We start from the raw sequence: 27,117 nt of genomic DNA, 5'->3' as shown, positions 1-27,117 counted from the left end.
ACATTGTTTATAGCATATTAGTGAACAGAGGAAAGCCAAAGTTAGTGAGGTAAAATAAACCTATAAAAAAAAATTGACAACACTAATGGATACTGAAAAAAAGAAATATTTTTAAAACATAGATTAATATATTACTTTATTTTTCTTTTTGCTACAACTAGTAAGATAACAAATGTGTAGCTAACTTATTTAAATTCAAACTCATGATCAGCAGAAACTGTTGCTGAATTTTCATACACACAGACAGCTACTTTCCTGTGTGTCCAAAACACAAAGCTTTTATAGTCCCTTACTACCGTATCAGGGTAAATTTCGTCCTCTATGAGGCTTCCTCTGCCTGAGTGAAACTGTTCAGAAAACCACCGAGAAGTCAGTGATGAAGCCAGGCGGACTTTCCCCACCATCAATAGTCATAAGGTGTGAATTTTTTTTTTTTGCAAAAGCAGGGACCAATTCAAATGGTGCAGCATAACATCTACCAGTTAACTATAAAACACTTGCAAAGGTGTTTATGTCCTTTAAACTATAACATATTATGTCACATTTTAACTACAAACGTCAATCTACTTTATTGGGATTTTGTGCAACTCAGCAAAACAAAGTCTCAAGTGCAGAACTAAGTGGAAGAGAAATGATACATGATTAAGAATTTTTTGTAAAGTGCTTTTTGTCACCCTTTAAAATTTAACCACTAATTAAAATCCAAAATAGTCAATAGTCTTCAGAAGCCATTTATTAGTAAACAGAATCCATCTGTTTCTAACTGAAATGTCTGCATAAATACAGTTATATCTCAGAGAGCATTAGTGAACAATGACCAAGAAACACATCATAGAAACTTGTGAAGTTTGAAGCAAAGTTTTAGTAAAAAAATAAAACAAAAACAAATCAGGACATCCAAGGTTTTTAACATGTCATGGAGTAAAGCAATCCCTCATTTGAAAATGCAAAGCGAGTGGTCCAACTACAAACCTACCAAAAAGTGCCTGTCCACCTTAACTGACAGCTCAGACAAGAAAAGTCAGAGAACTAGTCAAAGGACCTGTGGTAACTACAGAGAAGCTTCTCAGATGGTTGTTGTTGACAGCAGCTTGTGCACTCTATAAATCTGACCTTTACGAAAAAGTGGCAGGAAGAAACTTTTTGAAAATGCAATAAATTTGGCAGAAGGTGCTCTTGTCTGATGAGAGAAAAAAAACAACAAACGTTCGGGTCTACAAGAAAGAAATAGAAAAACAAAAAAACAAACCATGAGTGGAAGAAAATAAACACAGCACATCCCTCTGAAAACACTACCCTCAACATAAAACATGCTGGCAGCATCATGCTGTCCCCCAGTGCTTTCCTCAGTAGGACGCACAAGGAAGGTGGTCAAAGCTGATGTGAGTATTAATAGAGATAAACACAGAGCAACCAAAGAAGAAAGCCTGTTGGTGGCAACAATAGATTTGAGAATGGGGTGAGGGTCTCTTTCCAGCAGGACAACTACATGAAACATACAAAGACAGCTAAAATAAAATGATTTAAGGAAAAATGCTATGTATTCATTATGTATCTTTTAGAGAAGCCCTCTATGTCCTCAATGCTGCTACTTGGATACAAAGTACAACACAGACATCTAACATGTGAGTGTATAGCAGCAAAACATATAAGAGGAAGGGGATAGGAAAAACAAAACAAAAGTTAAGTATGTATGCTGACTGGCTCTGATTGCATCAGGAAATCAACTGATGGATTCCATATTACAGGTCTTATGTGCATTGTTACCTCCAGAGACCACCTCGTATGGTGGGGGCATTTCCAGGTGGGAGAAGGATGCAGTCGGGGGCATTGTTGAGGAAGGTTCCTCGACTGAAAAGTCCTCCTGAACGCCGTACCAACTGGGCCACACAGATGCTTGCTACAGAGGAAGGAGATGCATAGTTAATATAAACACACGAGCAAAATGCAGAAGCACTGAAAATGCAGAAGTGCATAAATATACATACAAAGGACATCCATTATGAAGTTTTCAATTGGTCTGGTTTTATATGGACACTTCTCTAAAGATAACAGTTATGATAGCATTGATTTTCTACACCTGTAACTCTTAAAGAGACAGTATTATGCATTTCCAGGCACATACTGCCATTTTATAGCACAAACAAGTAACTAGGTTACTTTTAGCTGTTATAAAAATGTTGTATATAACAAATATGATTTAAAAGAAATGTGATGCCTTTAAATTCCATCTGTCTCTTTAAGAAACTTCTGCTCTTTCCAACGTTCCACCTTCAGCACGTCATCACAACAATGCTTTGCATTATGAAGTTTACAACCATCCTTAGGAGAGTTGGAATGAAAAGTAATTGGTATGAGCCCAGCAGATGTGCAGTTCCCAAGGTGTTTGTTATTGGCTGCTGGTGCTAGTCTAAAGGAGCTGCAGGGGAAGGGTGCTCTGTGAGGCAGAAGTTCGGCTAAAGACTGCAGCTCCAAGGAGGAGCAGTGTGAAAAAGACGGTGCTTGGTCAGACCAAGTGTTTAGGTACCACCCCCAATGGTTGCCATGGGAGATTCAAGGATTTCTCAAACATGCATTAAAAGAATCAAAGCAACACTCCATGTATATTTTTGATGATGGAGTAATACTACACGATATAAGGCTAAAAAAAAAATGCAGGTTTTACATAATACCACCTCATTATCACTTCTGGACCTTAGTTATCAAATTTCATTAGGCCACAACTTAACTACAAAGGCCTTATTCAAATAAGCAGCGTACCAGAGAAATATGAAAACCAATTTATATGAAAGGTAGCATTCATAAATACATTGATGTCTCTTATCATATTATGAGTTTTGTAGTTAAAAGTGAATAATGTGGTTAGAGAAGATTTAGCAATTTAATCTTATTCATTTAGGCTCAAAATTGAGATATTTTGTAATTTCCCCAAACATCCATTGGGTCATGGATGACCTTAAGACCTTCCTGCTCCACATTCCATTATCATCTAAACATGGAACATTATCCACCAGAGACTGCAAAGGCTGCAAGGAGGACAGCAAAACAACAGGAGGAGTATGTAAATAATTTATAAAAAGACAGAAAAGTGGGAACAATCAGTTAATAATCAGACGGAATAAGTAGTGTGAAGAAGCTGGAAAAAAGTGAGAAATATGCAACAAAATGTGTGTCAGGTTAAAGTTCAAGGTGAGAGGGATTCTTATTCTACAAGCTTGCATGTAATTACTTGTCTGACAGAAGCAACTAGACTGCATGTTCTTTCATGTCTCGTAAACATTCAGATATGACACAGGATATTATAAATGATCAGGGGAAACCCGAGCCTATGAGCACTGGCATTGAGCAGTTTCATTTATTTTCTTCTGCAAATGGGGCATTTCCTGGGGAACAAATATCCCAAACAAGGCTAAAAATACAAATGTCTGTTCTCAGATGTAACGAGATCAATTAGAAAAAAACAATATGTTGTGGCTGAAATTATTTAACTCCTTTTTCTTTGGACATTTTTAGAAGAAAGAAAGGAAATGCAAACTGTTTCCACCTGTTTGTTTTAGCAAATTGAAGATTCTGTCCAGTTGTTATAGAAACGCTATGAAATTTACAGGTTGTGGGGCCAAACTTGAAGAGGTCATCTAAGGTAATCCAAGGCAGTTCTTGACTGATCACTTAAGCATCAATACAATAGGAAGTTATATTTTAAGTTAATTATATTTTAAAGCTTTAACAGATCAGACTAAAACTAAATTAATTTTCTTTTGAGTATTTCTATGCTTTGGATGACAAAGAAAAACAGAAGATGAAAATATCAACAATCAAGCAAGAAGGGAAATACAAACAATAACTGGTAAAATTGCTTTTTCAGGCAAAAGTGGAGCATACAGTTGCCTGTAAATGAACTTGGCTCTTAGTTTGTTATCAAAATGATTGCATAATGCAGTTCTTACAAATACGGTTGAAAGTCATGAGTTAAACATCTAGATTTCAGTTATTTATTCAACTAAAGCACAAAAGCATCTACTGAATTCCGACAAAGATCTTTATACTTTATATGGATAAAGTAAGTAATAAGAGAGAGCAGAAACAAATGCATTCCTGCATTCCTGAGTGAGACCACAAACAACTTGTCTGTTAAAACATCACCCAGCCAACAATGACCTTATTTGACTGCGTCTTACTCGCTGAACCAAATGTCTCTTAAGAGATTATCTTTATCCCAGAAACCCTTGAAGCTGTCCAAAGCCATGACCCAACAAAAATTAAAACATGCTGGAAGCAGAAAACCTCTTTAGACGCTGACAGCTAAAATGACGCATTTTAGAAACAGGACATAGGTTCTGCACTTACATTCTGTCTCTCACACATCTGATGAAGGTAAGCCCTTCCTCCGACGATGACTATCTGTGCATTGCGGGTGTTGCTCAAATATGCTGCCAGCTGCCTTTGTCTTGACCGGTACCAGCACACATAGAAGAAGATCTTTATGATGATGAATATTATAACAACTCTGTGGGAGGAAAAATATGTTTAAAATAAAAACCTCCAAGATCCAAGAGGTAAAAATTAAAAGGTGCAACAGTCAAAATTCTAAGAATGAAAGAAGGAGGTGTCTCGCAAAGCCTCTAAATCATAAATGGTGTCCATGGGTTAAAATATAGTGACCACGGATGTAACAACTGTTTGCATGTCACACGGTTTGCACCTTTTAAAATCTTTCCCACACATATGTATTATCTGTAACCACTGTTTGTGAATGTGTTCCATCAGAAATACGCACTGTTATACACACGCTTAGTAGTTAATATGCCTTTGAGTACAACTGGGTTCTCCTACTGTTTTTCCAAATTGCAACTAAAACATTGTGAAACTGATGTTATTCCAAGTTCTGATTAGAGGGAAATGGAATGCCACAGAAGCAGCCACCAGCGTTTTTTTTTCTCTCTCAGTTCATTTTTTGTCCTCTTCACTTTCTATGGTGGTTCTTCAACCATTTTTTTAATTGCACATCCCTTTTGAGGAGTATCTGAGGCAATGTTTTTGGTAATTATATAGAAATTGTATCTACATTTTTTCTTAAGTATTTTGTAAATAACTGAGACCAATGTTTCCTTTGTGTTAGTTTGTTAAAGTCAGGAACTGCTTGATAGGCGATTATGTTTAGGCTGGGGGCAGTGCAGCACAAATGAGCTTCTTGTGTGAAACACAAACCGAGAAGTGAACATGTAATGCTGCCCTGTTTGCTTTACGTTTTTTGTACTCCATGCACACCTCAGAAGGGAATATAATCTGTGATGCAGCACCTCCTACCTCTGTTTCACATGTAATTAGAGCTTTTCTGTGTAAATGAGTACAGCAAACACAACAATCATTTGAAGGTTCATAAAATCGAGCTTTCATAATTTACAATGGTGTTTTGTTGACTGCAGTTGTTTTAAGAGGGTAGAGTCCTGCCATTTGAGGTCATTTTAACATAACTTTCTGAAATCAAATAATCTGTATATATACTATAGAATACCTAATGAGAGAAATCTATTGAAAGTAATGTATTAAAAACGTACAACATTCCAACAAAACCTGATTATCTATATTTGTAATATTAACTAAACTGACATAATCTTAAATGTATTCTTGTTTTCAGGCCAGAATATTGTTCGTCTTTGTCATACATATATATAATATGGTCCATTAATACTTATTACAAGTCAAACATAAAATAAAAATGACAAGGAATTATTCATCAGAATATGAACAGTTGTTTTCAGGACTGTATCCGTAAGATTTTTTAAGCATTTTTTTAGCAATAAATGATAGCTAAAGCGCATAATACATTTTTAACTTATAAATAGCAGATACCAAAATTTTCAGTATGACTACAGTATAACGAAAAGGGACACACTGTTGGTACCTGAGTAGAAAGTAATCAGTGTACAGTCAAAAAGAAATAAACACACAGCTATTGAAAAAATAAATAAAATAAAAATCCACTTACATATACCAGTAAAGCTCCATTTCATAAGACGTTTATAACTCAGAGGAGAGTCTCATTACTGAAGAACCACACAACTTTCCCTGCAGACACGAATCATTTTGGTTACAAGGAAGCAACATTTGTCACGTCAGTTCACTTCGCTGCTAGCAGACTCAAGCATGTTGTAGCGTTTCTGAAACTTTAAACATAAACAAATTTAAACATCAAAAGTCCTTTGTGAAATTAGAAACAAATTTAGTACAGAAGTAAACTTACCTTAAAGAGAAAGAGACGTCCACCTGAGTTGGCTAGCAAGGTGTGCCATTTCTCTTTCTATTTCGGGTGAGGAAGCTCCAGGAGCCAATAGAGGCTGCTGCTAGTTTTAGCTAGGATATCCGCGTAGCAGGCCAAAGCAACAGCAGCTTTAGTCACTTATTCCGAGCGCAAAACAATGACTAAAACTGTTCTGTTTGATAAATACGCCTCTCCGTTGTTCATAACATGCCATGTACTATCAATTGGGCGAGCTATTCGTTGAATTCGGGTTAAATACAGAACTTAAGTAGACTGAGCGCAGTGGGAGCTAACGCAGACTGACTGACCACATCCTGCTGTGTTCTGTGCTGCTTTCAGTTACCCAGGTGGGCGTCGTTAATGCGGGTGTTGATTTCGCGCTTCCAGTAAGATGCTCCCCCTTCACACAAACCAAATTCTCAGTACGAATTAATTGGTAGTCTTTGCTTTAGACTAAATAAATAAATAAAGATACTGTCATCCATGCCGTACATGGATGACAGTATACGGTTTGCGTATTTTCTTTCTGATTTTTTTTCTTCCATATTTGTAACCAACAGAATAATCATTTAAAAAAGAACTACAGATAAGAAAGTGCATAAAAATGTTTTAAGGACTTGATCAAAAACCCCATCAGAGCATTGCATAAAACTAGCTTCTTCCTTTACTTTCTAAATAGAAGAGGCTTTCAAGTGTCAGGTTTTAGTCTGACTTTTGATTACATATTTGTGTTGAACTACTTTGTGTTCCAACAATTTCAACAACTTTTATTATTGACTAAATAAATATACATGTGCAAATATTACAATTACGCTCCACTGCTCATCAACAGCTCGGCTGTGGAGGTGGTCAGCAGCACCAAATTCCTGGGGGTGCACATCACTAACGACCTCACCTGGACTGTGAACACCACGTCTCTGGCCAAGAGGGCACAGAAACGGTTGTATTTCCTGCGGAGGATGAGAAGAGCCCACCTGTCCCCGCCCATCCTCAAGACGTTCTACAGAAGCACCATAGAGAGCATTCTGACCAGCTGCCTCTCTGTGTGGTGTGGAGGCTGCAGCGCCTCCGACTGGAAGAACGTGAGGAGAGTGGTGCGGACAGCAGAGAGGATCATCGGGGCCCCCCTTCCCTCCATCCAGGACATTTCATCCCAGCGCTGCGTGTCCCGAGGCCGAAACATCATCAGTGACCCCTCACACCCCCACCATAGACTGTTCTCCCTGCTGCCCTCTGGAAAGAGGTTCTGCAGCATCCGGTGCAGGACCACCAGGTTCCGAAACAGCTTTTTCCCACTTGCCATCAGACTGCTGAACTCTTAACTGGACTGCACTTAAAAATCTGGTCTCCACTTTATACCTTGCACATGTACAGAGCTAAATAACTTATATTTTACTGTCATTTCTGCACTTTATATTCTATATTTATATTCATATTTTATACTGTATTTTATTTTATTCTGGAGTAACCTCACAACATTGAAAGCTCAAAACACTGTCCTGAGCCGTATGCAACGAAATTTCGTTCTGTATACAAAATGATAATAAAGTCAGTCTAAGTCTAATTATCACTACGTACTTTGTTTTATGCATTTGTCTTTATGATTTATTAACTTAGAGACTTCATCACATTTTTACATATACTTTCTGATGTTTCTCACTACATGATTGTGTTTCTTCAGTTCTGCAATATTTATAAATGATTCAACACACTTCTCTATTTTAGTGTTTTGTTTGTTCAGCTGTTTTTAATATTTGTGCAGCACTTTTGAGCTACACCTGACCGTAAAATGCCAACACAGCAAATAAAGTTTGATTGCTGTTCATTAGAAAATAGCAGCAGCAACAACAACTAAAACCCTTGGAGACGGAGTTAGTAGCAATTTCATTTGGACAATTTGACTGACAAACCGTAAATGTGGCAAATATGGAAAACTCCTGCCAAAATATTTCTGGTGCTTGCAAGTTGTTGGCTTTTGAATTAGGCCTATTAGATTCTATAAAGTATCACTGTAATCTCAGTGGTACTTCATCGTTTCACTGGGAGTAAATATGTAATCAAAAGACAAATTTTGATAAGTCTAAGCATACATTACTTTGAAGGGTCATTATGATTTTTTTCACTTCCAGTCATCACGTAAAATCAACTTTAAAATAGTTTAGTACTAACAGACTTCTCTTTTGAAAAGCATTGGTAGACATTGTTTTGGAAATTATCTTCTGTAAGTTTAAACTTTCTGTTGTTGTAACCCAAGACACTTCACCCTGATTTTTTATAGAGTATCAGTAAGATTTATAATAATAAAAAAAAACACAATTTGAGTAATTACTGACTATTTAGATCCATGCAGTTTATAATCTCCTGCATTGCCATAGCAGGAATAAAAGTAGCCATCCAGAAATATTTAGAGGATATATGGCCATACTTTACAGGAAAAATTAGTTGCAATATGTTAAGTTATATTAAATTAAAAAAAAAAAATAACTCAAATATTGTCATGATAAACAGATAAAATAAATAAAGAACACAACACACAGTGTTTCCATTTTGTGTCTCCATCTGGTGGTCAATATATTAAGATGCACCAAACTATTCAAAACAATGCAGAATCATACACTGCTAACCTACCAATTTCACAATTTTTAAAAAAGTATTTGCTGTAAAAACTAAAAAAAAAAAATAGGCCTTTATATATATAAAAACTCTACATAAAATGTAGCTGGAGCAAAATAATCTAAAACCACGGACAACAAATTAGATGAAAAAAGAAACATATTTTAATATTACAATCCAAAACAATTTCTATTTGTAATACAACTGACTTTGTTATACTGCTACAAGAAAAATTACTTTCAATCAATCACAAATTTTGCAAAAAATAAAGAAGTTTTTCATCCATGGACACAAATGCCTGCATTTTAGTTAGACACCATTTCCCTGTTTTTAAATGCTGAGAAGTCATGAAATCTTTCTCATCTGTTGTCTTCCACAATAATGCTCCTCCTGGGGTATGTGTCTACGTCCACAAATAGATAGCGAAATTCATATTTTCCAGTTTCAGCATTCTGAAAATGACAAAACAGATGTCAAGAACCAGATAAATATAAAATTAGAATATTCTCATTAGTGTTTTGCAAAATATATATTTTTTACACATTGTCATGTTATAAACAGAATCTTTATTCTAAATAATTAGGATTTTATATGATAAGACCAGTTTCACTCCTCCATGGGCTGCCACCTTATCGTGGTGGAGGGGTTTGAGTGCCCCAATGATCCTAGGAGCTATGCTGTCTGGGGCTTCATGCCCCTGGTAGGGTCACCCAAGGCAGACAGGTCCTAGGTGAGGGACCAGACAAAGTGCAGCCCGAAGACCCCAATGATGAAGGAAAACCTTGGACTTGGTGTTCCCTCGCCCGGACGCGGGTCACCGGGGCCCCACTCTGGAGCCAGGCCTGGAGGGGGGGCACGATGGCGAGCGTCTGGTGGCCGGGCTTTTACCCATGGAGCCCGGCCGGGCTCAGCCCGAAGAGGAAACATGGGCCCCCCCTCCCATGGGCCCACCACCCGTGGGAGGGGCCAAAGGGGTCGGGTGCACTGTGTGATGGGTGGCGGCCAAGGGAGGGGACCCTGGCGGTCCGATCCTCGGTTGCAGAAACTGGCTCTTGGGACGTGGAATGTCACCTCTCTGGTGGGGAAGGAGCCGGAGCTAGTGCGTGAGGTCGAGAGGTTCCGGCTAGAAATAGTCGGTCTCACCTCGACGCATGGCTCTGGTTCTGGAACCAGTCTCCTTGAGAGGGGCTGGACATACTTCCACTCTGGAGTTGCCCAGGGAGAGAGACGTCGGGCAGGAGTGGGCATACTTGTTGCTCCCCATCTCGGCGCCTGTACGTTGGGGTTTACCCCGGTGAACGAGAGGGTAGGATCCCTCCGCCTACGGGTGGGGGGACGGGTTCTGACTGTCGTTTGTGCTTACGGGCCGAACGACAGTTCAGATTACCCACCCTTTTTGGAGTCCTTAGAGGGGGTACTGGAGAGTGCTCCTCCTGGGGACTCCCTTGTTCTGCTGGGGGACTTCAACGCTCACGTGGGCAACGACAGTGAGACCTGGAGGGGCGTGGTTGGGAGGAACGGCCCACCCGACCTGAACTCGAGCGGTGTTCTGTTGCTGGACTTCTGTGCTCGCCATGGATTGTCCATAACGAACACCATGTTCAAGCATAAGGGTGTCCATATGTGCACTTGGCACCAGGACACCCTAGGCCGCAGTTTGATGATCGACTTTGTCATCGTTTCATCGGATCTGCGGCCGTATGTCTTGGACACTCGGGTGAAGAGAGGTGCGGAGCTGTCCACTGACCACTACCTGGTGGTGAGTTGGCTCCGGTGGCGGGGGCGAAAGCCGGTCAGACCTGGCAGGCCCAAACGTGTTGTGAGGGTCTGCTGGGAACGTCTGGCGGAATCCCCTGTGAGACGGAGCTTTAACTCCCATCTCCGGCAAAACTTCGAACACGTCCCGGGGGAGGTGGGGGACATGGAGTCTGAGTGGACCGTGTTCCGTGCCTCCATTGTCGAGGCGGCCGATCGGAGCTGTGGCCGCAAGGTTGTCGGTGCCTGTCGCGGCGGCAACCCTCGAACCCGTTGGTGGACACCTTCGGTGAGGGATGCCGTCAGGCTGAAGAAGGAGTCCTATCGAGCCTTTTTGGCCTGTGGGACTCCGGAAGCAGCTGATGGGTACCGGCGGGCGAAGCGGCATGCGGCTCGGGCGGTTGCTGAGGCAAAAACTCGGGTGTGGGAGGAGTTTGGAGAGGCCATGGAGAAAGACTTCCGCACGGCTTCGAGGCGATTCTGGTCCACCATCCGGCGTCTCAGGGGGGGGAAGCGGTGCAGCACCAACACTGTTTATAGTGGGGATGGTGTGCTGCTGACCTCTACTCGGGACGTTGTGGGCCGGTGGGCAGAGTACTTCGAAGACCTCCTCAATCCCACCAACATGCCTTCCACTGAGGAAGCGGAGCCTGGGGACTCTGGGTTGGGCTCTCCAATCTCTGGGGGCGAGGTCGCCGAGGTGGTTAAAAAGCTCCGCGGTGGCAAGGCCCCGGGGGTGGATGAGATCCGCCCGGAGTTCCTTAAGGCTCTGGATGTTGTAGGGTTGTGTTGGTTGACGCGACTCTGCAATATCGCATGGACATCGGGGGCAGTTCCCCTGGATTGGCAGACTGGGGTGGTGGTCCCCCTGTTCAAAAAGGGGGACCGGAGGGTGTGCTCCAATTATAGAGGGGTCACACTCTTAAGCCTCCCTGGCAAGGTCTATTCAGGGGTCCTGGAGAGGAGGGTCCGTCGGATAGTCGAACCTCGGATTCAGGAAGAGCAGTGTGGTTTTCGTCCTGGTCGTGGAACACTGGACCAGCTCTACACCCTCAGCAGGGTCCTGGAGGGTGCATGGGAGTTCGCCCAACCAGTCTACATGTGTTTGTGGACTTGGAGAAGGCGTTCGACCGTGTCCCTCGGGGAGCCCTGTGGGGGGTTCTCCGGGAGTATGGGGTACCGGGCCCTTTGATACGGGCTGTCAGGTCCCTGTATGACCGGTGTCAGAGTCTGGTCCGCATTGCCGGCAGTAAGTCGGGCTCGTTTCCGGTGAGAGTTGGACTCCGCCAGGGCTGCCCTTTGTCACCAATTCTGTTCATCACTTTCATGGACAGAATTTCTAGGCGCAGCCAAGGTGTTGAGGGGATCCGATTTGGTGGCCTCAGGATCTCATCTCTGCTTTTCGCAGACGATGTGGTCCTTTTGGCTTCATCAGATCGTGATCTGCAGCTCTCGCTGGATCGGTTCGCAGCCGAGTGTGAAGCGGCCGGGATGGGGATCAGTGCCTCCAAATCCGAGGCCATGGTCTTGAGCCGGAAAAGGGTAGAGTGCCTTCTCCGGGTCAGGGGGGGTGTCCTGCCCCAAGTGGAGGAGTTTAAGTATCTCGGGATCTTGTTCACGAATGGGGGAAGAAGGGAGCGGGAGATCGACAGGCGGATTGGCGCAGCGTCTGCTGTCAAGCGGGCGCTGTACCGGTCCGTCGTGGTGAAGAGAGAGCTGAGCCAAAAAGCGAAGCTCTCGATTTACCGGTCGATCTACGTTCCCACCCTCATCTATGGTCATGAGCTTTGGGTCATGACCGAAAGAACGAGATCGCGGATACAAGCGGCCGAAATGGGTTTTCTCCGTAGGGTGGCTGGGCTCTCCCTTAGAGATAGGGTGAGAAGCTCAGTCATCCGGGAGGGACTCAGAGTAGAGCCGCTGCTCCTTCACATCGAGAGGAGCCAGTTGAGGTGGCTTGGGCATCTGGTCAGGATGCCTCCTGGACGCCTCCCTGGTGAGGTGTTCCGGGCACGTCCCACCGGGAGGAGGCCCCGGGGAAGACCCAGGACACGCTGGAGGGACTATGTCTCTCGGCTGGCCTGGGAACGCCTCGGGATTCCCCCGGAGGAGCTGGAAGAAGTGGCCGGGGAGAGGGAAGTCTGGGCCTCCCTTCTGAAGCTGCTACCCCCGCGACCCGACCTCGGATAAGCGGAAGAAGATGGATGGATGGATGGATGGAAGACCAGTTTCACATTCTAACAGGACCAGTCTAAACATACAACCAGAGCTACAGAGGAATAGCATAAATCAAAGCGTGAGAATCAATAGAATAAGCCCAAAGGTCAGTGCTAAATTATATTGAGAAACTGGCAAGATTTAGAAACTGTTGTTCACAGACATTACCTATCCACTGCGCCTGCTGAATAACTTATCAGACTTTTCTTTGCTATAAAATTGTTCAAACCACAGGTCAACTTACTTAGGCTTTAGAATTATGCACAACGTTTTGTCTGTCTAGGACATAAATTGAAAATAACATTCAAATCTGTAGTTTTGAAACTGGAAAAATGTGTAAAAGTATGAAGCAGTATGAATAATTTTGCCATGTAAAGTACACACCTCTTTTGACTCCGAGTGAACCGTTCCTTTCAGGCCCGGTTCTGAGCCTTCAATGTAAAATTTAAGTCTCATGTGTTTTAGTCCATCCTTCATGTACTCCACGTGACTGAGTCGGAAACAGAAGCAAGCACAAAGTTACAGTGAAGCCACCACAAAGACACTGTTCTCTATTGAGAGCCTCATAAACAACCTTCCTAAGATATTTTAAGAAAATGTTTGATATTAAAGCCCACCTGACTTGCTGCCTCCTTCCTCGACGGGTGGTCTCACCATAGCATTTGATTGGCTCGCCAAAGGCACCAATCACCTGCATTTCAGATTAATTTAAATGTTTCAGAGTAGGTTACATGTGTCTGAACTGAACAAACAACAAAATATCCCCACCTTTGGTTATAGTGGGAGATGCAGTCGGTTCTCAGCTGTCTACTGTCTTATGCTACATTCACACTCCAGGCTTCAATGCTTGATCCCAATTTTTTGTGAAATCCATTATTTTTGTGTGTGGTCAATAAATATTTCCAAATATATCTGACTTGTATGTGATCTCCTGTGGGAACTGCAAACAACCTAAAAGTGTTGATAATGCGCAGTAGAGGACGAAGTAATGTCACACAGAGTAAGCATACTCAGTGTTTGCGGAAGTAAGTAAACATTGATGGTAATGGTGGAGCATATTTTGCGATTTTAAAGTTGTTGTTCAAACGGAGCCAGCACATTGGCAACTCATTGTCACAGTTTGAGCGCAGCCATATTCTCACCTCTGGGTGGGATTTGACTATGTCAAAAGCTCTGCTGTAGACCTTGTTTGGGCTGGAGGAAGAAAACAGTTCTTGAAACACCACATACAGCAGCCCACCTAAAACAGAAACGCACAATCTACTAAAGCTCACTGGTATTTCAATTGAAATGATTTAGATAAAAATATTTTACGTGACATTAATAAAGCATGGTCACAGGGCTTTCAATAGCCTAATTCCATGTGTTCTCATTAAAATAGATTGATGCTAAAAAAAAATGGATGGATAACAGAATGGGACTGATGCTTAACAGACAGATTGATAGATGAATAAAGGATAAATGCACATGGATTAGTGGATGGATGGATGTAATATTCACATAATAAGAAAGTGAACAAAGTCTGGGTATTTGTTTCTATAATTTCCCAGACTGAAAAAGAACCATTTCATTTACCTGTCACTCCCAGCCCGATGAGAACTACTATCAAGTAGGTGAAATCTCTTCCAGCGTCTTTCACTGCAGTAACCATAGGACAGGAGGTTAAAAGCAGATTATCAGATCCAGTCTACAGAATGTCGTCGAGCTATAATGTATTCAGTGGGATGCAGTAAAGAGCATTTAGTCTGAACAAAATATGTTTCTACTAAGCTTACAGAAACCACTGATAAAGAACGGTCATTTTCTCGTCGCCTTGCATACCTTTCTGTGCAGCTGAAGGTTTAGGGGTCCCACTCTGATACCTGGACACAGACTTGCCTCTGTCTTCGGGGCTGCTTCTGTTTCTGGCTGTACAATGGACAGACGCAACTTGGTGTCTCTGACTTGCAGTGAGACAGTCCAGTGACGAAATCTTTGTCCCGAGACGGACAAATGCTGGTGCTGTGCATAATGCCCTGTGCGTGTGAACAACGTAGCACTTTTGCACGCAGAGTTGTGTCGCGGTTTGTCTCAGACGTCTGTGCAGGACTTTCAAAATGTGAGCATAAGCCATCATTATTCTTGTTGGGAAGCCAGTAAAAAGGAGAGATAATTACACTACCGCCCTGAATAACTACGTAAAAGTATATTATTATGACATGGATACAAACTAAACTACTCCAACCTCAACCGCATAGTGTCAAACAATTCTTCTTCTTCTTCTTCTTCTTCTTTTTGTTTTTAATGGCGGTTGGCAAGCAACTTAATGGTGTGCATTACCGCCACCTACTGGTATGGAGTGTGGATCAGGACGCAACTTAAAAAAAAAAAAACAAAAAAAAAAACACTAAATCCTTTCTATCAGTTTAGTTTTCTTAAGAAATTTTATGAAATAACATAAATATTCAGAGGAAGAAGAATATCCCAAAATATCTGATATTTTTAACTGTAACTTATTCTTTAGAAGCCTATATTCTAATTTCCTTCTCTCCTCGGAGTACTTTGGACATAACAATAAAACATGTTCTACTGTCTCTTCTTGAAGACAAAGATCACAATTACCTGATGGATGTTTCCCCATTTTAAATAGTGTACTGTTTAAACCTGTATGACCAAAACGTAATCTGGATATAATGTTTTCTTCTTTTCTACTTCTTTCTGTTGCCCTCATTGCACCAACTGTCCTTTGAATACAATAAAGCCATCTACCAGTTCTTTCTTCTTCCCACTGCTTCTGCCATCTTTCCTTAACCTTTTGTTTTATAATAGATTTTATTTCCTCTTTACTAAAAGGAATCATTATCTCAATGGAACTGTTTTTTGAAGCTTGTTTTGCATATTTGTCTGCCAACTCATTTCCTTTTATTCCTATATGCGATGGAACCCATGTAAAAATGACAATTAATCCCATGGCCTGAATTCTATAAAGTATTAACTGAATCTCAAATAACAGGTCTGGCCTACTATTAGACTGATTACGTTTAATTGAATATAATGATGAACTTGAATCAGAACAAATTAAACTTCTCAGAAGACGAACCTCTTCAATCCATCCTAATGCCAGAATTATTCCCATCATTTCCCCTGTAAACACTGAGACGTCATCAGAAATCCTCTTACATTTTTTAATACCAAATCCTGGAACGATAAACGACACCCCATTGTTGCTACTTAAACTTTTAGATGCATCTGTATACACTTGAACATAATTAAAGTATTTATTTTCTATATATGCTTGCACTGAGTATGATTCTAAAATATTTCCTTTTTTCCTCTTCTCCAACAAAGATAAATCCACAATGATTTCATGAAACAGAGATGGATGGACCGGTGATAATGGAACAGTTTCACTCATTTTTATAGATGATAAATCAAAATCTTTCACGTCCCTCTCTATCTCCCAACCAAAGGATTTTAAAGTCTTTTTCCCCTTTTCCCAGCTAGGTTTTAAAATTTCTTGACATGGATGATTTTCATACTGACCCTTTAAATAACTCCAGTAAGATAATCTTAACTGTAATCTTCTGAGGTAAAGTGGTATTTCCCCCATTTCAACTAACAAAGCTGAGATCGGAATTGTTCTGATGGCTCCTGTACACAACCTCAAAGCTTGATACTGAATAATGTCTAATTTTTTAAGAAGTGTTTCTGATGCTGATCCAAAGGCCAGACTACCATAGTCTAATACAGATCTTATTAAACCCGTATATATTATTTTCAATGCTTTTCTCTCAGCACCCCACTCTCTTCCCACCAAACACCTCATAATATTTAAAACTCTCTTACATTTATCCACTACTTTTTGAATATGTCTACTCCAAGTAAGTTTTTCATCCATCCACAAACCCAAAAATTTAAACTCATTTACTCTTTCTAAATCATGTTTATACAAATACAATTTTAAATCATTAGATACTTTCTTTCTAGTGAAAAATAAGGTCTTTGTTTTATCTATTGAAATTTTAAAACCCCAATTATATGACCACTCTTCTATACTATATATTGCTTCTTGTAATTTCTTAACTATAAATTTCAAGTTCTTACCCCTCTTCCAAATTGCTCCATCATCAGCAAATAATGAACAACCCATACCACTCTCCAAATTGTCAAACATATCATTAATCATAATAGAGAAAAACAAAGGACTCACAATACTTCCTTGAGGAGTTCCATTTTCAACAAAACATTTTTCTGACAACTGTTGACCTATCCTTACTTGTATAGATCTATTATGTAAAAAATCTTTTATCCAATTAAACATTGACCCTCTAACCCCCATTTTCCTTAATTTAATTAAAAACCCTTCTTTCCACATCATATCATAAGCTTTCTCTATGTCAAAGAAAACCGCCACCACACTCTCCTTATTAACTTGCCCTTTTCTGATTTCATGTTCTAAACACAAAATAGGATCCATAGTACTTCTACCTTTCCTAAATCCACTTTGAAATTTTTTCAAATACCCCTTCTTCTCCACAAAATAACTCAATCTTTCATTTATCATTCTTTCCATTATTTTGCATATATGTGAAGTTAACGCAATAGGTCTATAACTTGTAGGATTTGTGTCAAACAATTCAGAAAGCAGGGCGCATGACTTTGACGTGCCCTTACTCTCCCATATTTGGGTTTATTTGGAGGAAGCATATCGCCACCTACTGGACTGGAGGATGATCTGGAAGAAGTAGATGAACTGAAAATAGATATGTTTATTTATCTGGGATTAAGGATTCAAATGACGATGCCATTAACAACAAGAAAGGGGGCAGACCGAATTTAGATTATTTTCACAATTTCTATCGGAAGTGACACAAATTAGAAATAAGGCTGAGTGGTTTGGAGACTATATTAGAAAGGAAAGGCTGCGATGCATTGGGCATATGGAGAAGAGGAATAGTGGGTTTATTCAGAAAGAAATTATTGAATATGGAGCCACAGGAGAGAAAGAAGCATTATGTGAAAGATGAGAAAGCTGGGGATAGGTTGAAATAACATGATCCACTGTGTTCCCAACAGCTAAAATATAGACATAGCTTAAGAAAAAACATATTATCTTATTCTATTTCTGCTTGAAAACAGGTTTTTGAAGAAAAATAATCCAAAATTAGCAAAGGAACTAAGAAGTTTCATAAATAAGATTTGACACCCAAACTATTCCGTTATTGAAATGAAATATTTTGAGATTTTGTACTCTCTGATTTGATTTTCCATAAGTCTGCATAGTTTAAGATGTGTCCCTGTTCGTATTTTCCTTTGACTCTCCAAGATTCTGCTAATGTGGTCTGCTCATTAGAATGTAGAAGTAACATAACTTCTGTGGAAAAAAAAAAAAGAGTCACAAAAATTAAATCAGAAAGCATTAGTTTATTGAAAACAATTCAGTCCAGCATTTTCTTAAGTTGTTATCAAATACAAGCTAAATTAGGTAAAGAAAAAAAAAACCCCAACAAAAACAAGTGTTAAACTTGAAATAAGTATGACAGAAAAAAAAAAAAAGTACAGTGCGATTGAAGTGTTATTAAACAAATGTTTAAAGATCAGCAGATTAATTTGTAAGTCTACCATGGTTTTATTTCACATATTCTGACCTGTCATTTGTGTTTATATAAAAGGAATCTGATTCTCAACTGCAAAACCATGACATCAAAATTGAAAATATGCAATGGTCTGTATGTTTTGTATGTGTATGTGAAAATGTTTTTATTAACCTGATCCTGTCCTTTTTTCACCTAAGAGCAATTTTACATTAAAGGTACTTTACTTAAAATAAAAGTCTGTCTTCTATCAGAAATAAGTTGCTCCATTGCTCATCAAGCCCAACCTGATGTAGAACTGCACAGGAAGGGGGAAATGCACCTTTTATCATCCAAGGCAAAGAAGAAGACGGAAGAAAAAACTTTATCAGTAACTTAAAAAATATATTCTGATCACAACACTCTACAGCAGTAAAGTTACTTAGGGTAACAGTTCATCACTGAGGATGCACACAGGGGAGAAACTTTAGCTCCAAATGATGTCAAACTTGGCAAGATGCAGTGGAATGATGCATCTGTCTGATGTATCTGCAGAGAAATAAAGACACTATTACTGAAAATCTGCTCCAGGCCCTGTTCCGTTCCAACCTGCTGCCTGGCCTGCCTCGGATTGAGCCATTTCAGATTTGTTCAATTAGAGATTGTAGCACTTCCACCTTAGAACTGGCAGATGGGTTTGCATTTATGTTTGTGGGTACATTTGAGCATCTGTTGCATAGCGATTGTGCAAGCTGTGCTAGATACTTTTTGAATTTTCCTTAGATGTTGGATTATGAACTAAGAAACAACAGAAAAAGTCTACAATTTATGAACAGAAACAAAGTATTTTATTGGTACTTGTCAGAGTGTGTATGACCCTGTGTTTATGTAATGAAAAGAGCACAAATGTAATCATGCATGAAGTACATCACACTAATAACAATAAAAGTAAATAGTGTTGATAGTGGTTACAGTGAAAAGAAAACCACACATTTAGACAAAACTTTACGAAAAAAATATACACAAAATGGTGTGGACTGAATGTTAGAGTTATGTCTGTCTGTTTTAGTTTTTGCACTTATCACTACCAAAAATGTGACCAACTCATCATAACAAATTATCATATTTAAAATATATAAAATATATATATATATACATAATATATATATATATATATTCTCAGAATTTTTCTCAGAATCCTGAGATTGAAGTCAGAACTGTTTTATTTTTTTTTTCCAGTGGCCCTAATCCTCTTCCGTAATAAACTCATCACAAAATTGGCAGTGGAAAAATCCTCCTAAGTGACACACACGTGTTTTGTGCCTTTTGTGTAGCTCTAAAGGCTATGCGAGGCCAAACGTTTAAGATTTATTGCTTTTTGCGCAAGTGGTTTCCTTGCCGTGACGCTTGACATCTTCACCTCCCCATTTTCTTTCTCCTCGTTTTCCCTCACATGTTTTGCTCACATATATTCTTAATTAGCTCATTAGTCTTGAAGTATATTTCAGTATTCCATCCCTTAATTATAGTTCATTAGTTAGTCGATTTGATTCTTGATTGTTCATTGTCTGTAGAGCAGTAGATTGCATAATTAGTAGTCCGATATGGGAGTTGTTGGCTGAATGTTTTGACTGTAAGGGGAATCTAATTCGGTTTCTAAATTCAGAAGCTTTTAAAATAAGTTGTTGTGTATTCAGGTAAATGTGTGAAGTATTATCTGTTCAGTGGGGTTCAATTCACAACTCGTCAGACTGACGAGTTTGGTTAACGAGTCTGTGAAATGGTGCCCGGATTTTCTTTTTCCTAAAAAAAAAAAAAACAAACCCCAAAATTAAACTCTACTAATAATTTTATTAATAGTGAATAAATAGGGTTTACATAATTACATAAAACATTGATACAATTCCTGTTGCACAACAGTATGCTAAATCTAATCTCATTTGCATGTTGCCATTCGGTGTAAAACTAATTGGGTTTAGTTTAACGCTCATTTAGTGTGAATGTTTAGTTTAACACCGAATGGCAACATGATTTACTGTTTAAACTAAACAGTAAATAAGTGTTAAATCTTGTCTAGTTATCTAGACAGGAATATGATTATGTAAATCTTAAAATGTAATAAGTCATTAAACCGGGAGAAAAATATTTGAGAGATCTTTATCTGTATAGTTAATCATTAACTCATGTCTGTTATAATAAATTAGACTGCTTTTAGCAAAATGGTGCTTGTTGGGGAAATGTGGGCGTGTGTTTGCATGTGTGCTTGTGTGTGAGTGGGACTGTGAGGTTTGGGAAATTTGAAGTGTAAAACAGTTACTCTAATGCATCATTCATGCTAGGGCAGCCTTAATCTTACAGCTCTGATGTCGGGCAAACGGTAGAGTTTTCTCTTTATATCTGAAACCTCTTGAAATTGAGTTTTGTGGTCCAAAACCATTTAGGTGAATGTCGGGGCAGCAAACCATAGTACTTTGTTTAAGAAAGATTAAGTCATGCCAAATGACAAAAAATGAAAGCACACAAATCCATTCAAATTAATGACAGAATAGATGGAAAACAACAGAAAAAAAAAGATTCATGGTTTGGAAAGACCGGAGTCAAATTTATTACTTCAGCCTAAGAGCAAAGCCGTGTTATGTCCTACAAAATAGTTTTAAGTCAACAGTGTTCACAAATTTGGCAAAAGTGAAAATATTTTGGTTTTTAGAAAGAATTACCTTAAAATAAGTCATTTTATTTTATTAATGGAGCCATCTAAAAACAACTGCTGCAGCTAAACAGACTAATATTTTTTATTCCATACTGGACTGTGACTCAATTAAACACCAACGACTGACTGTTAAAGCTCAATGTGTAACGTTGATTTTATAATGATGACCAGGATATAATTATGATTAATGGATGTGTAATCATTATGATAATCCTCATGATTGTAAACACAAACCATTTTTATCTGTTAGTTTTTTTCTTACAAAACTATACCAGCTATTTGGATAGCTATACTGTTCTTTTTTGTAGACATGTGATAATGGAAGTACACCCCATTTCAGCAATAAATGTATACATACCAGAAAAAAACATAAACACTATGATTACAAAAATGTTCTGGGCTTCAGATCATTTTTAAAATTAGGTAAATAATAGATAAATTCTTATTTGTTGTTTTAAAAAAGCCAAGAAGCAGAAATTGTCAATATCACCCAATATGCTATTTTCATGTTTGCTATGTAAACATGTATATTTCTATGAAACTTGAGTAGCTGCATTGTGGTTCAGTGGCTTACAAAGATACTTAGTTTTAAATAAATTATGATCAAGCATCAATTTTCTATGCATCTTATGCTGTATTATATATAATTTAATCCCTAGCAGAGCCATGCTGAAATAATTTTCTTAGGCATTTAAAAAAATACCATGGAATGCACATTCATTAAATTGCATGTACATTGCAATTTAATGTCATTGGCATTGGAATAAATGCAAATGCTATTCAAAAATATTACTGCAATAAAATAACACTTAAATTAAATAACCTTAACCTTATACAAGCTAATCTATCCAAATTCTTCGTCTTCACTGATCACGATTTTGTCAGTTTGATATGAAGTAGTTAACACACAAGTGATTTGAACATACAGTATTTTCTAATTAACCAATAAACATAGAAAAAGAAAAGATTCATATATCAATGGAAGATAAGATTATGATTTTCCAAGAACAGTGACAGAATAAATTTGACACACTCCATCTCTCTAGGAGGCACTAAGCAAAACAAAGATGCATTATTTGAGAATTTATGTTTTTACAAAGTTTTCCTCTTTACCGTTTTAGTTGTGCATAAGTTTAGATACACCCAAATAGGTAACATAATATGAAACAGAATAAAGTTTTGACTAATATTTATATAGTTTACATTTGGCGATGAGATCCAAGTGTTTGATATCACTGTAATCTTTAGCTCCCTCCATAAATGGCCAGATTCTGTAACACATTCTGGCTGGGCCCCCTCAAAATGTTAACCTTACTTTCAATCAGAAGAAACACACAATATTAAAGAATTATGTCACAACTAAATCTGTTACAGGTATTAATAAAAAGTCTGGGATTTTGAGATATTAATGGTTTGTTCAACAATCTGAGGACACGCTTAATGGACACATGAAGGAACTGATTGACATCTAATGAATCAAAGAAAAGAATAAGCATTGCATTTATTTTAAAAAGCATCAGCAAAATAAGCCCTGACAGATAAGTTGAACAATGTATAACACTTCATTTTTTCCTATTATAAAAGTCTGTTTTTATACAAAGATATTGAGCTTCAGTAGAAGAGAAGTCAGTCAGACTTAAATATTTGTCAAAAAGGCTCATTTTAAAGTGAAAGTTTAAGTCAAAAAGTTAGTCAACATATCAAAAGACAGCAACGTCAAACTCAAATTAGATTGTGAAAATATGATTGAAGAACGCCGTGTAGTGATTTACCCACACACCATGCAATGTATTTGACTCATTTGTGAATGCTATTTAAATAGCATCTGAAGCTCATATGGTGTATGACTAAGTGTTTCTCTTTTCAACTTTAATGTTAGTATGTTAATGGTCTAATGGAAAATAAAAGAGCATGCACAACCCACACACCTCTACCTTAGATTGTTATCCAACATAAAACCGAGCTTTCATAAACCCAAAATAAAAAAATAGTTTAGTAATACATAGAGCTAAATTCAAAGAGAATAGACCAATTGCAAGCTTGTATAATTTGTTGTGAAAATCATAACATGTATGCCATTGACTGAAAAAAAGACATGCTGAAAAATGAACTTAGATATGTTCAAACAAACTTCTTTTGTGGTCAGAAGGAATTTATGTTGAAACGCAGATGTTTCGCAGCCCAAACAGAGGTCCTTGAACTGTGTTCCTTCTATAAAAGTCACAAAACTGCATCAGCAGCACAGATGACTGTTTTTCAGATATCCGTCCTTCACAACATTGTGGCTAGAGTATTTCCATCTAGTCCTTTGTAATCTTTGCCCATGAATACACCTCCAGTATCCATTTCATTAAAGTGTCCCCTCATCATCATCAGCATCATGCTGGTGTAAATCTCTGCTCCGCTTTGTCATGTGTCAGTGACGCCCGTTCGTACTGTTCCAGGATAGCACTATTCTCAAGAAGTCTACATGATGGAGACAATGCAACATAAAGTACAGCATAAGCAGACACAAACACATTAAGACAGCACATTTCTCACAATAAGAAACATAACAATGAGTAGTAATTATTGGAACGACTTCATTATATGCACACATGAAGCTGAGGCCCTTTAGAGCACAATCATGTTTTACTTCATCAAACAGTTTTGACTAAATCAAACTATCAGTCAGATTAAAAAATAACTCAACAGTTCTGTATATTACTACTGGGTGCTTACAATTTCTTGTGCCACATTGGGGTTTTTGCAACTTCATGCAAGCAATGTGATGGAGCATTTGCACATAAAATGTTACACACAAGCATAATAAAAAGAACTGATATGTCATGCAATTCTATAAGAGGATCCCCATGTAGGTGTAACTAATGGCATAGGGGATCTCAGTGAGCTTTATTAATTAAGTGTAAAATTGTTCTTTGACTTAAAAATCTAGAACTGTGTTTGGTTTTAATTCCTGTGCTTCGATCATAGCAGATTAGGTTTCTTATACTGACTATATGAATGTTTTTCTTTTTCCATGGGTCATTCCTTACCAACTTAAACTTTCCCATCTCAGACCACTGATAGCTCTGAAGAAGAAATGTCAGTGAAAACTTTTCAGACTGTCTAAAAATAAAATATTACGTTGTAATTTGTTCTAAATTTGTTCAAAATTAATGTTTACACTCATTTTACTTATCCATAAACACATAATTTGATTAACTTAGAACCCACTATTTCAATTTTTTACTTATTTAATAATTTTTTTGACCAAAACATTGCATCCAGATGACCTTTTATGTGTTATAACCATGTGTATTGGCATTAAAATCTGATGCCATTTGAGGTGAGACAGTGCCACCAGTGACAATCCAATGTTGCCACAAAACAGGGTTTATCAAAGAGAGAATTTGGTGAAAACTGCTGTTCCTGACCTCTATCTTATTGAATACTTGTGGGATCAGCTTGGGTGTGCTGTTCATGACACAATGACCAGCACAAGCACGGTGGCTGACCTGTGACAAATGGTGATTGAAGAATGAATGACACCCCAGAGTCGTGTGTGACCAAGCTGGTGAGCAGCACAGAGAGGAGATGACAGACTGTTGGGCTTGTGTACTGTTTTTCAACAACCCAAACTCACTACAGAATGTGTCTGCTAAATGACAAAATTGTTATATTGCTACTCTTGGTAGTCAAACGTCATTCTTGCAATCCAAAAAATTAAACCAAACAAGCCAATAATAGAATAAGCTGTTTGTCATTGGCAGAGATAATTCTCATGATCATAATCCAAGTTTAAGTTGCATTTGGTTACACTAAAAATTTGTAAACGATAGTAACAAAAAATACAAAGATTAATGTTTTTTTAATTTGAGAAAAATATAAGAGTTTGTCTTCTCTATGATGCCAGAAGTCTTCAATCTACCAATGAGGAGAGTGCAAACTAGGAAGCTCATGTAAGTTGGCAAGGAATGATCTGTGCTTCTGCTTGGAGAAATAATACGAGTTATAACATATTAAGTGGTATTAATTAAAAAATATATATCTAGAAGTCCATGGCAATACATGTGAAAGTGGTTATTAGAGAAAAGGCTTTTTAATGATGAACATACTCACTTTAAAAGCAAGATGGCTACAAACAGGAAGACCATCTTGATAAACAGTAAAAATTAAAAAAAATACATACAAAACTGAACTGGTAAAAATAACAAAAAGCCCATGCAAAAGTCACAGAAAAGGAAAAATAAAAAATTAGACAAAAGTATATACTGACAGGGGGAGATGTCAATTACACAACAAAAAAGGTGTCGAGTGTTAGATAAGCGTGCTTACCTTGGGATTGTCTCCTAGACCCTAGTTGTGTTGTACTCTGATTCATGTTTGCTCAAAGAGCCAATGAGGCAGAACCTGAAATGTTATGTCTCTTTCATTTAATATCAAACTCATTTTGCATAGAGGTTAGAATGCATTATGTGCTACACACTGTAAATGTAATAAACTTAATTTGTCATTTGACGGGCTTAAGGAGCCTTGCATGCACAACTGTAGTTAATCATTATAGCACAATCAGGAATATCCTGGAATGAGTACATAGAAAGTGCATGCAAAGTTCATATAAAGTTTCTTAAATGATCTATGATTCCTTCATACAGTATTTTTGTAAACACACAGCAGTTTTCAATCCGTCTAGATGCAATTACAACATATTTATTTTTGTTAATAAAATAGATGCTAATGTCAAGAGAACATATTTTCCTTATCACAGTTTGGAATCAAATGCATATTTTGTAATTTGCATTATTGTAAAAAATATATGGAATTTCAACAAGGCACCAATTTAAGCCCTTTTGATTATTGTCAGATTAGATACTAAACAAATGGCATCAATGACAATAAAATGACAAATCTCAAAGAACAGGTTGGATTAAATATGGCTGTCAAATACATATGAACAATTATAGAAAGCTAACTGGGATGTGTTACAAGTTTGAGGATGAGCATGCGAGATGAGACATACTGTATTTAGCCCTTTGTTAGAATTTGGGATGGCAGAAAACAGATGAGTAAAAAGGGTGAACTGAAAAGTGAAAGGTAAAATGGTAAATAAACAAAAAAAGGAAGACTAAGAACAATGCTCAAATAAAACAACAACGAAAAAAACAGAGGTGAATATTTGTTGCACATTTCAAACTTTTTCATTAACTATGGTGCAGCTGTTCCTTCCTCATCAGAAATCTATGGATACTGACCGCTGTACTGCCTTTTCGTGGCGCGACAGTCGGTGGCTCGTCGTGGGAACTTCTTCCAGGTCATCGTCCAGGTCGCACCCATTGTCTGCCGCCTCTTGCGAGTAGCTGTGCTTCATGACTAAGATGCTCCTGCGGTTCCCTGTGGCTGGCAGCAGCGGCCGCACAGACATGGGCGGCTGTGGAAGGTCTGCGAGCAGAGCTGCTGCGGCCCCTGAGTCACGGGCACTTAAGTTACTCCGGCTCCCTCGCCCACTCAGCGATAGCTGCGATATGTGCGCGGATCCAGGGCAGGAGGGGGAGCCACAGTGGTGGTCATGGATGCAGCGGGAGGAGGCCTGGCGGAGGGCATGGTAGTTCTCGAAGTCCTCCGCCAAGTCAACCAAATCTGCAGAGGCTGCTGTGGGTGTGGCAGCACTCCGTAAAGTACATAGCTCATAGTGAGGGGGCTCGAAGACCTCCTGAAACATGGTGGGGTCGAAGTCTTCTCGTCGCAAGATGTACTTTTTACGCGGCTGCTTTATCTGAACAATTACCGAGACAATGAGGAGGATGAAGACGATGCAGCAAGTCACACCAATTATGGCCCCATTTGTGGAATTCAGATTGTCCAGGAATTTGGTATTAGTTTTTTCTGCAATGGTAGAAACACATAAAAACCTATATGAAAAAAGAAGAATCTCATGATAAATACGAATATTATTTTCTCAGTAATAGCAGAGTGAAGACAAAACATTGAGTGTTAGGTCATTAGATAAAATAGTTAATTATCTGGTC

At 38.6% G+C, this 27,117-nt stretch overlaps 2 protein-coding genes across 5 annotated transcripts in view; both read right to left on the bottom strand.

Moving 5' to 3' along the window:
* Nucleotides 1-9,016: 9,016 nt before the first annotated feature.
* Nucleotides 9,017-17,545, bottom strand: timm21 (translocase of inner mitochondrial membrane 21). Its single transcript, XM_028005844.1, has 7 exons — nt 17,466-17,545; nt 14,669-15,097; nt 14,423-14,485; nt 13,990-14,087; nt 13,465-13,538; nt 13,232-13,337; nt 9,017-9,327 (listed from the first exon to the last, which is right to left on the bottom strand). The coding sequence occupies exons 2-7, from the start codon at nt 14,961-14,963 to the stop codon at nt 9,235-9,237; spliced, it is 729 nt and encodes a 242-aa protein (XP_027861645.1). The 5' UTR covers nt 14,964-15,097; nt 17,466-17,545; the 3' UTR covers nt 9,017-9,234.
* A 670-nt stretch (nt 17,546-18,215) lies between these two features.
* Nucleotides 18,216-27,117, bottom strand: part of neto1l (neuropilin (NRP) and tolloid (TLL)-like 1, like) — a 70,218-nt gene continuing 61,316 nt past the window's right edge. The window contains exons 10-12 of one of the 4 annotated variants that reach the window (XM_028005729.1): nt 26,344-26,974; nt 25,427-25,501; nt 18,217-18,948 (exon numbers count right to left, since the gene is read on the bottom strand). In XM_028005729.1, coding sequence (XP_027861530.1) covers nt 25,441-25,501; nt 26,344-26,974 — 692 coding nt within the window. In that variant the 3' untranslated portion in view covers nt 18,217-18,948; nt 25,427-25,440. Of the gene's footprint in view, nt 18,949-19,224; nt 25,502-26,343; nt 26,975-27,117 lie in introns of those variants that run through there. The other 3 variants (XM_028005728.1, XM_028005730.1, XM_028005727.1) reach the window with 3 other exon arrangements.

Source organism: Xiphophorus couchianus, chromosome 21, assembly GCF_001444195.1.
Source record: "Xiphophorus couchianus chromosome 21, X_couchianus-1.0, whole genome shotgun sequence".
NCBI lineage: Eukaryota > Metazoa > Chordata > Actinopteri > Cyprinodontiformes > Poeciliidae > Xiphophorus > Xiphophorus couchianus.
This window is presented reverse-complemented; position numbering and strand designations above follow the sequence as displayed.

What these genes read in the sequence shown, in the direction of transcription:
- timm21 (XM_028005844.1), bottom strand. Translation starts at nt 14,963, where the DNA reads ATGATGGCTTATGCTCACATTTTGAAAGTCCTGCACAGACGTCTGAGA. An exon ending in ACCTTCAGCTGCACAGAAAG is followed by an intron (nt 14,486 to 14,668) that starts GTATGCAAGGCG and finishes TGGTTACTGCAG; the next exon opens with TGAAAGACGCTGGAAGAGAT. An exon ending in TTCACTCGGAGTCAAAAGAG is followed by an intron (nt 9,328 to 13,231) that starts GTGTGTACTTTA and finishes TGTCATTTTCAG; the next exon opens with AATGCTGAAACTGGAAAATA.